This window comes from Alexandromys fortis, unplaced genomic scaffold (assembly GCF_014885135.2).
Source record: "Alexandromys fortis isolate MF-2015 unplaced genomic scaffold, M_Fortis_MF-2015_v1.1 scaffold_33, whole genome shotgun sequence".
NCBI lineage: Eukaryota > Metazoa > Chordata > Mammalia > Rodentia > Cricetidae > Alexandromys > Alexandromys fortis.
Genome location: NW_026067917.1, coordinates 134679 through 146051, shown reverse-complemented (window position 1 = coordinate 146051; position 11373 = coordinate 134679). Strand labels below are relative to the sequence as shown.

At 35.3% G+C, this 11373-nt stretch overlaps 1 protein-coding gene across 1 annotated transcript in view; it reads left to right on the top strand.

Moving 5' to 3' along the window:
• Kcnj3 (potassium inwardly rectifying channel subfamily J member 3) overlaps positions 1-10849 on the top strand; it is a 128978-nt gene extending 118129 nt beyond the window's left edge. The window contains exon 3 of the mRNA XM_050140014.1: positions 7653-10849. Within this exon, the coding sequence (XP_049995971.1) occupies positions 7653-8239 (587 nt within the window). The 3' untranslated portion in view covers positions 8240-10849. The remainder of the gene's footprint in view (positions 1-7652) is intronic.
• Positions 10850-11373: the final 524 nt, after the last annotated feature.

Sequence of the window (11373 nt, the reverse complement as noted above, 5' to 3'; positions counted from 1 at the left end):
AGGAGGCGGAAATTTTTTTTCTCAACAACTAAAAAAAATAAACAAAAAGTAAAGAAAAAAATAAAAAAAAAGAACAAAAATCGCTGACCTCACTTGTGCACGACTAGCAAACTGATATCGGAAAATGCATTAGGAAACCATTTACTTATACATAATAGAGAACAGTATAGATTTGAATGCATACCGTGATCCCTCTCTAACAGTTGGCAAACTATGTTGGGCTTTAACGGAATTCCATCTATTTGAACACCGAGCTTTCTGGAAACAATTTACGTATGCTTGATGACTTGGCAGTATGTATCCCAGTGGAGCCTGATGCCAATTACCTTGGTATTATTGAGCACTGAAGAACACAGTGTCTTTTTGTTTTATATAAGAGTTAAAGTATTATGACCGTTTTTGGAAAGTTTAGAGCTTAAATTTGGGTTCAGCTCAGAGCAGTGGGATAGAGAACATGAAAAGAGTGCTGAGTGATCCCAACAGTTATTGTCTAGTGGGGATGGAGAAATTCTTTTTGGAAGAACCAGCAATAGATTTTATTTAATCACTGATGTTGGATTCCCCTTTGTGTGCTGTGAATATGCTTTATTTTCATTGATTAATAAAGAAGCTGCTTTGGTCTTCAACAGGGCAGAATAGAGCTAGGTGAGGAAAAACTAAACTGAATGCTGGGAGAAAATAGGCAGAGTCAGAGATGTCATGTAGCTACCACTGGAGGAGACAGATGTTGGAACTTTGCCAGGAGGCTGTGACCTCGTGGTGATGCACAGATGAAAGGATATGGGTTGATTCAAGATGTAAGATCTAGCTAAAGATACCCTAGAGCTATTGGTGAAACAGTACTGCAATTAATAGAGATTTCTGTGTAATTATTTCACAAGTCTGGGCAGTCAGGAAATGAACGAGCAGCCTCTGCCAACAAATAACCTTAAAAGAAATATGCAGGGTAGCCAGGGAAGTTATTTGAGATGTAAAAAACGTGCTGTATCAGCTTCTAACTTACACAGTTATAAAAATAATACAATTTAAAGAAAAAATAAACAAGAACTTGAGAAAGAAAAATAATGCTTTTGGTTAAAATTTCAAGCTTTGTATATCTTTATGATTGTGAAAATGAACTTGCATTTATATAGCCTTCATTTGAAGACACTTCTTGAATAAAATGATCACTGGATATTAATCTAAGCACTTTACATATATTTCTAAATTTGCTTAATCTATCACAGCAACCTTTTGAGGAAAGCTTCAATTTAACAAATAATAAAAATGAAGATTCCAAAGGCTTATTAACTTTATCTTTGCCCAAATTATACATTAATTAATGATTCAACTAAGTTACACTGTTTGATTTTACATGGGTCTGGCCTGAAAATCCATTATTCATCCATTGGCCTCTAGGGCTGCTATGACCTGCTTCTTGGATACTGGAGTGTCAGCTGCATTTATCCTACAAAATCTATGTGTATAGCATTGTGGCTGTAGCTAAGAGTGTTTATTTGCTTGTTTGTTTTTGTATTTTGACACAGAAGGATGAACAGTGAAATGACATCATTAAACTCCTATCTGCTCTCCACCATTCACACATACACATTTGCAGCTGTATGATAGAGTTAACTATGATCCGATTTCAGCTCTTTGACTAAAGAGTACATGAGACAATTAGTCATTGATATGCGGTTTGAGACCAAGTTTGGCCTCTAGACTTAGTTCTGCAGTGATTTTTTTGTTTCTTGTATGTGCTAACATCCAGTACTTTTCCTGAAATATGGACTTAGTAAAATTCACTTCAGAGTGCCACTGTGATGGAGTAGACAAATGTTATGCTACATAGCACAATGCTAACTATGCACTGTGTGATTAATATTATCAGTCTTATTTTACCAAAAATAATGATCACTTTAAACACCCAGAGGAAAATGAACTAAGAACTTCTACTGTGGCTAAATGATGATTCTGTATGTTTTAATTGTTAATGATGTACTGTTATTTCTGGTTTACCATATATTTTCCATATGTCATAAAACTAATGGCTTTAGTAAACAAATATCTAATATTTATGTAAATATTTTAAAATTACAAGCAATATTTCATGAAATCTTCTTGATAACTCCAAGGTATAAGAACCATTAATACTTTAGTTTTTAAAGATTAGAGAAAATGAGAGTCAACAAAACAATGTTAGGTACCTTCCAAAATTTATACATTCTAGGTACTAGTACTGGGAATTGACCATGGGGTTGGGGTGAGAGTTGTTACTTCCTAAATCTGTTTAAGGGTCCTTTGGTGTTCACCTCCATAGAAATGTTGTCCTTGTTTCATACCAAACTGGATATCCCTGATCACTAACTTACAGAATTAATACTCCATCCACAGTAATTAGCATTAAAATTAGAATTATCATTGCCTACATTTCTGATGCTCTAATTCTCCCTTTTATTCCTTCTTTTGATAACAGCCAGTATAATAACATAGACATTAAAAACATTGCTTCCTAGGCAGGCCCAGCTCCATTATGGTTATGTGATTTTACTATAACTTAGTTTTACTTAAGGAATTCAGGAAAGAAGCAACAGCATCTCAAGCATCTCAAGGTGTCTGGAGGATTGGTGCCATAGTAAAAAAGAAACAGGTTTAAGAAGCTAAAGAGGAGAGGTTGCCATTTGTACAGCTAACTGACTATCAAACTTTCCTAAAGCCCTGTATGCTGCTCCAAACTTTATGAACTACAAACCACAACTCCTCTCATGACTTGACATAGAGGCTGAAATGTTCAGTGACTGAGCGGTTGCTTCTCCTCCTCCATCACGATAATTTTTATCTGTGCATCTGAAAATTTGTGATACTGTCAGAATGGAAGTGAAAAGTTTGATAGATTGGAAATACAGAAAAAATAATATTCAAAGATGTTGGGTATTAGCAATCACTTTTTGTCTACTTAAAAAGAATTAAAATATTTTAAAAATATTTTTAAACATTTACTCATCCAGTAAATATTGCATTTCCCCCCTCTTCAAACTCCTTCCAGATCCCCACACATTCCTACCCACTAAACTCCGGTTCTTACATTCTGCCCCTCATCCCCAGCCATTCCCTTCTCTCTCTTTATCTCTCAGAAGTTCAGCAAACAAACAAACATCAAACATTGACACCATGGGGTCATACTACACAAGAAACTATTTGAAAATGCTACCTGTGGCAAAGGGGAAATCAGTTTTCTCCAAGGGGGTGTCACTATGTATGGCAACCACACTCTAAGGTACGTCCCATATCCAGGAGTACTTAACCCATAAAATTAATTCCATATTTTTAGTTAGTTAGTTAGTTTGTTTTTATTCATTTGTGACTCTTTAATTTATTTTGTTTTGTCATTTTTGTCTTAAACACTATTATTAAGTTAAATTACTCATATTCCCACTGTTTAGATTTTCTCAACATTTTGTTTCTACACGTGTCTCATGAACTGAGAGACTCAGTGTGAACACTAGATTTTCATTAAAAAGGCTTTCAGTAAGTGAATAAATAAATCTATCATAACTTCATATTAATGACACAAAGAAAATCAAGATTAGTTTTTCTTTTTCTGTTTTTCCATTCTTTCATTCGCTATAAGAACACATATAGAACACCCAAATCCACACACATCACAGTTTTAAAATGTAGTCTCACCTTAGAATCTTACTAATTTGAAATTGAAATATGCACAATGATGAAGAAGTTTTATATATTGGGTAACAGAAAAATAGCTATGACTCCTATTTCTTGCATTAGACAATGAGCCAGGATCTAATTAAGAAACTACTGCTTTTCATTGGCCCCTCAGTCTGCCCCAATTGTCAACCACATTCAGAGGGTCCAGTTTGATCCCATACTCGTTCATTCCCAGTCCAGCTGGAGTTGGTGAGCTCCCATTAGCTCAGGCATATTGTCTCAGTGGGTGAACTAACCCCTCATGGTTCTAACTTCCTTAGTCATATTCTCCCTCCCTCTGCTCTTCAACTGGACCTTGGGAGCTCAGTCCAGTGCTCCGATATGGGTCTCCATCTGTCACCAGAAGAAGGTTCTATGAGGATATTCAAGAAATTCATCAGTGTGACTATGGGACAAGGTCAGTTCAGGCACTCTCCCTTCCACTAAGATTGGGACTTCCCACAGGACAAGGTACCTTGCATTCTCTTAAACTGGAGGGGGTGGGGGGAAGATGTTGGGGGGAGGGAGGAAGTGGGAGTAGGGGAGGAAGTGGAAATTTAGATTAGTATTATTTATAAAGTGTATTTAAAAAAACAAATTACGGCTTTTAAAAATCTATCCTAAACTGATGTCCTTAAAAATGCAAACTCTAATTGAGAAGCTTTAAATTTGATATAATTATGTTTTCTAAGAATATGTATGCATGATAGCATCCTTTCTTCTAAATTGCTCAATCTTTTCACTACTTTTTTTCAGTTAAAACTATTTAAAAATAAACCACACTTACATTCACGAACGAAGATATCAGCTGAATTAAAAGTGTTTTCAGGTGAACACCATTATTCAAAGGGCACTATTTGATTGCACCTCTCAGCTGGCGAGATGACTGTTTGCATGTTTTAACCATATTCCAGACTGGAACAAATGTGGTGAAAATCAACACTCACTCATCCCTGTGGAAACTGGCGAAGCAGCAGATGCTGCTGCTGGAAATAGCTGGGACTTCTGCATCTTTGGCTGAAAAACGTTTTGTGAAAAAAAAAAAAAGATTTATTTCATGCATTGGCTCACAGATTAAAAAAAGGGTATATGTTATTGTTGCATGTGTTTTATTCTTGCAGCATTATAAATTTAGAATGGTAAAATACAGATGACCTCGTTGATGTTTCCTATAGACAATCCTTTATGTACCCTAGACTAAGGTCATGTATTCAACCTAATTCAGGTTAATCAGTATAATAACAGGTCTGGGGGCTTTTGAGGTGAAAATAGCAAGGCTTTGATATTTCAAGTCCTCATTTAAACTGTCAGTCTATCACTAATTTAGTAGTTGTCTACTGTTTGTACTGGTAGAGAGAAGGCCTGCATAGTCACAAGCAGTGAGCAGGATATGTTCAAAAATGACATAAGCACATGACCTAGCATAAGAGTTGCTTGAGAGGTGGAGTAGGGAGTAAGAGTAAGGGGTTAGCAAGAGTATCCATCACAGTGGTGACTATTTTATCAGCACGCCCTCAACAAAGACAAATAAGCAACCAAACAAAAAAGATATTCTTCAGTAAGGGTGGTCATCAGATGTTGTTTCAGTATTTACTCTCACTGTTGGAAATCGTTGCATAAAGCTCGTGACTGTAATTTGAGACTTTTAATGGACAATGGTGTTTACAAACCGACAAAGATGTCACAGATTCAGAACACTGGCAAGCTGAGAATGTGCCTTGACACACAGTTGTACTAAACCCTGAATGTGGCAAAAATGGAGTGAGAAAGCTCCATTGAAACCATAAAGAGAGATTTTGTAACTTCATATAAAGTGGTTTCCTTTCAGAAGAGAATTAAAGGGCAAGCTAATATCATTAGCTGTATCATTAGTAATTAGAATATTTTTCTGGGTAGTTTATCTTCAAATTTCTCAAATAAATCAGGAGAGTCCTTTTTATCTTTTATGATGAAAGATCAATCCAGCATTTTCATAAAAAGTATTGAGTAGTGGATCATAAATATGTTTAGATTACAAAATGATGTGCTAGTGTGTGTCAAATCCAGAAGTAACTTTTTGAACTGATTGGATTGCTTTCTTATATGAATATATAAGGGGCTGTTTTGTCACTATAGGCATGCATGTGTCATTTCAGTGTTAGTGTGATGGCTGGGTATAGACACTTAATTTAATCATTAAAAGTAGAGAAGAAGAAGAAGAAGAGAGAGAGGAGAGAGAGAGACAGAGAGAGAGAGAGACAGACAGAGAGAGAGAGAGAGAGAGAGAGGAGAGAGAGGATGAATGGATGAGAGGATTAACGGATGAGGAGAGAGAGTAAAACTATGCTGACATTTTTTTTCTCTGCAGCTTATTAAATCAGGTTCCCTGTAGCTCAAAATGCCTCTGAGCCCAGGGTTAGTTATCTTTCTATTTGACATAGCACATCTGCTTAACAGGACTGTACAGAGGATAAGGAAGCAGAACCAGGGCACCTAGCACAGTGCCTATCATGACATGGACATTCATTTTCTGCATTAGAAGGTTTCAATCCCTTCTGAAAGATGGCTTATGATGATGTAATGATGACTACGAAGCACCTTGTGATATATGACTGATAATGTTCATTTGGCAAGAGTACGGAGGGATTCAGTGAAGGGTTTAACTTTTCTTCAGTGTGATATTTGAAATGACAGACTTTAATCCTAATTCTCTGTAAGTACTGTGCGTGATTGCTTTTCAGGCAGCAGAAGGGCACAGAATTCCTTTATTCATTCTCCGCTGTTTTAAAACAACAGAAATCACCTGCGTGATGTGAATAATTGAAAGAAGGAAGATGGGCATCGTTCTTTTGATTCCACTTAATCCCGAAGAGAGAATTAGTTCTATCCTTTTATATTGTAATAGCCATTTGGAGAAGTTTGATAATGAAAGTGCAGGGAAGCAATCATTTTACTTTTCACAGAAAATCATACTGTGATTTGCACAAAGCTGAGATCTGATGTGTGATTTTAACTTTTGACTTCATTTTTCCAAAGGCAAATAAATATTCAGAGGTTGATTGATTAGATAATAACTTAATGTAAATAAATTATATTGAAGAAAACAAAATTGGTTATGTCAAAGTACCTTGCGATACATTATATTCAAGCAACACAATATATGTGGCATGATTTTAAATCTTATATCCAGAATGACTTCCAGAATTTTTTAGAATAGAAATGGAAGGAGATATACTATGAGGTCCAAAGAAGTTATTTTACCATCAATATTTCTACAATATTAACCAAATTTATCCAGAATTTGTAGATCAAAAGAGGTAGAACTACCACAATGACTTGCCATTAACCAGTATAGAAATTTCTGGATTTGTTAATTTAATCAGTATTTTTGGGCAGATATTTTTGGTGTTCCTACCTCCTCTTGCTTGTTGTCACTAACTGATGAGGAATATAAAACTCTTATTTATAAGAGTCAACTACACATATTAACTGTATGATTTGTTGTTTTTATGTGACTTTTATTTCTTGCTATCAGCATGAAATTCTCGGTGTGTTCAACTTTACACTACAGGAAATGATTTAGAGTTTCTAACTTCTTTCTTTTTAACATTCTGGTACAGTTTGCATTCAAAGCAAGATATGTTTGACATATCACATTGCTTATTAAATGATGGATCTGGTTATAGCATTTCCCCTTCAGTTTTGTCCTATACATAAGCATTCTAACATTATTCGATGGTTTTAAACTTGGTTTGAGGATAATGAACCATGAATCATGCAATCTGAGCATTTCCAGCACCTTTTGTATTCCTGTGGGAGTCTATGCAGTACAGCTTTAACATAGAGTAAAATTTCTAAAGTTTTATACCGTGGGGTCTACTCATATGAATCTCTGAACAGACTGATTCTTGCTTTTTCTTCTGCCTCTAATTCATTCTAATTCTAATTTTTTCATAATTCATTAAAAGATTTCTTTCTGCTTGCAGGGATGACTTGTCAAGCTCGGACATCATACACTGAGGATGAAGTTCTTTGGGGTCATCGTTTTTTTCCCGTAATTTCTTTAGAAGAAGGGTTCTTTAAAGTTGATTACTCCCAGTTTCATGCAACATTTGAAGTCCCCACCCCTCCATACAGTGTGAAAGAGCAGGAGGAAATGCTTCTCATGTCCTCCCCTTTAATAGCACCAGCCATAACCAATAGCAAAGAGAGACACAATTCCGTGGAGTGCTTAGACGGACTAGATGACATTAGCACAAAACTACCAACAAAGCTGCAGAAAATTACGGGGAGAGAAGACTTTCCCAAAAAACTCCTGAGGATGAGTTCTACAACTTCAGAAAAAGCCTATAGTTTGGGTGATTTGCCCATGAAACTCCAACGAATAAGTTCCGTTCCTGGCAACTCTGAAGAAAAACTGGTATCTAAAACCACCAAGATGTTATCTGATCCCATGAGTCAGTCCGTGGCAGATTTGCCACCAAAGCTTCAAAAGATGGCTGGAGGACCTGCCAGAATGGAAGGGAATCTTCCAGCCAAGCTAAGAAAAATGAACTCTGACCGTTTCACATAGCTAACACCTCTTTAGGAATTATTTAAAGTTTTGATTTAGTATTAGTCCAATATTTGGCTTACAAAATAATCCTCCCTTGGAAATCTGAGAGGTCTATCCCAGTCTAGCAAGGATATTTGAGAACTCTTCTTTCCAGTGTTGTTACTTTGCAGAACTTGAATTACGAAGGGAGGTCATCATAAGGAAGTTATTAGTGGGCATGTATTATCACATCAAGCATGCAATAATGTGCAAATTTTGCATTTAGTTTTATGGCATGATTTATATATGGCATATTTATATTGAATATTCTGAAAATATATATAAATATATATTTGAAGTGGAGATATTCTCCCCATAATTTCTAATATATGTATTAAGCCAAACATGAGTGGTTAGCTTTCAGGGCACTAAAATTATATACATGTATACATACACACATATGAACACACACACACAAACAGATAACATACCCATACAAACATATATACCTAATAAAAATTGTGATGTTTTGTTCAAATTTGTATTTCTTGTGCATGTTTACTTTATTAGAATAGGAAGGCTGCTGGCATTGATTATGAATACCAAATATTTTAGCCTTAAATTATTTGTTCTTTAAAATCTGATTTAATGTTTTCTGCTGTTAAGGTCATGGAATCTTTCAATTGTACTTTATCATGAAAGATTTTCAGAAGCTTGTGGTGTTCATGGCACCGCTGACAGGGACATCATGATTATGTATTTCATTTGTAAATTTTAGAGTGTGCCGGTACCTGGTACATACCATTGAACTTTTCTTATGATTTTTAGAAGTCACTAGAACGGGGTCAGGTGAATAAGTTTATCAATTCATCAATTAGTCTTTTTCCTAGACTAGCTAATATCTCTAAGTCGGATGTGTACGCAATCTAATAAAACTATGAGCTCTGAACAAATGCTGAATCATTGAAATAATCGTTAGGCAGGTTATATTTGAATGTGTTAGAATTTGTGTGTTATTTACAGGGTAATGATTCCTCTTTCAAAATGAGCTGATTGCAATTGTTTTCTTCTTTTTCTGGAACTTTTGTCATCTGTAAAAAAAAAAAAAAGGCTTGATCTTTCAGTAGATATGACAGTACAAGGGAGCAGACGAAGCACTCATGCTAAAAGGTCTTTGTCTAATAGAGACTTGTATGCTCTTCTCCTTTTTATCCCAGTTGTCATGAAAGGATGGGTTTGTTCCTTATCTGGGGGAAAACATCCCAGATCTGTCGGTCATAATTTAGCACAGACCTGAGAGAGATTAAAATCACAAGAATTAAAAATGTTAGTATACTCAGGATTTTCTGGTCATGTTTTGGTGTTGAACAATTTTTCTTTTTTGATGCCTTGGCTCCCTGGCCTCCAAAATAAGTTTAGTAGTACTCTATTTCAACCCCCAACATCTGGCTGGAATCAAACTTGATCAGTAGTACATTTTCAACACAGGTTTTAGGGTGAGGAGTTTTTAAAAAAAAAAAATGCTGAATGACTTCTTGGTATATTCGCACAGGTTTTCCTATATAATTTCTTTGGAGTTTGCAAGTGAAATTGGCTCAGAATTAGCTAACTTCTCATTAATATGTAAATCGCAGATGGATGGTTTGAGCACACAGTATTTATGGTTTAGTGATCTTGCGATCATTTTATTAGAGGCAAATTATTACATCAACAGTATATCATCCACGATATCTTCTGGCTACCTCTGTATCAACCAAATTCTGTAGGTGCAAACACATACCAGGGAATGATTACTGGAAAAATGATCAACTATAGCATCCATCCACTGTGAATAGGCAGTTGCCCTACCCCTTGATCACTAAATGTTCTTATTTGCCAGATGAAGATGATAAAATGTTAGCAGGAACAAAAGGGGGACCAGTGGGTATGGAATATTTAGCAGTGGAGGAAGCTGCATAGATCATTTAGTCCAACACCTTAAAACTATACAGAGCCATAATATTCTTTGGAGAGTCATTTTAATTTGTTTTTGGTATTGTAAAGAAGAACCAAAAACAAACTCTCTGGATTTATTCATTTAACAAAAATTGTTGCATGCCTTCTTTGTCCTAGGCATTGTTTTTTTTCTTTTTTATAGTTTAGTTCCTGGGGATTTAGATATGTACACTGTATTAGGAAGAAAGCGTGGAGGAGAAAGAGAGAGACAGTATCCAGTAGTCAACATTTCAATTATGAAGATGAAAATAGGGCAGAAACAGAAACAGCTGTGGGTTGATGAGAGCTCAGAAGGTGACACAGAGGGAGGTAACATTAGCATTGGGACTTAATGACAAGAAAGAGCCAGTGTGGCCATAATAAACCAATTCAAGAGAATAGTACACTTTTACCTTTTCCGCATACGTGTGGGAACAGTATGATTTCTGCATGTACTTGCAGTTTAATCCCAATTTCTAGGTTGATTACAGGATCCAGTCTGCCCAGGAAAAATTGCAGTTTATACTTGTTGTACTTGTGTAATTATTAGTATCCCTCTTTTTGATTCCGATTATGTCCTGATTTGGATGATATATGGTAAAGTTTTGTTGATGCTAACAAAATTATCGAGTCTAATATATTTGGAAAAAAAAATAAAGAATTGCTTTACTTCTCCTTTTCTTGATTTTCCTTTCTTTCACAGACTATTTGAAAATGCATTTCCAGTATCACCTCTTTTAGCCTCAAGGAATTCTTAGAAAAGAAGTCAGGTCTGCACATGACTTGTCTCTTAGGCTCAAAACTTAAGCATTTTATTCAGAGCATAACATACAAAGTAAACCTAACTATTTCCATTTAAAGAAGTTCTAAGAGCTAAAGTCGAAGGAACTAGAAGTTAACTTATGTCACCAACTTACTGGTTACTGGGAAAGACACATCTTATCACACAATTGGACACCAATAAGTTCCTAGTATTTTACAGCATAGCACCGGTGGTAGTAAAAGATATCATTTTATTTATCAAAATGTTAACAAAGCAAGTATTTTGAAAATGTTTATCTTCAGTTTCAGTATTTATTCATTGCAGCAATATATAAATATACTTTGTAATATATGTAAAATGAGTTGGAGGACATTTCATCATCAATTATGTTTAAATATTATGGTATTGATATATATATATATATACTTGTTGAAAT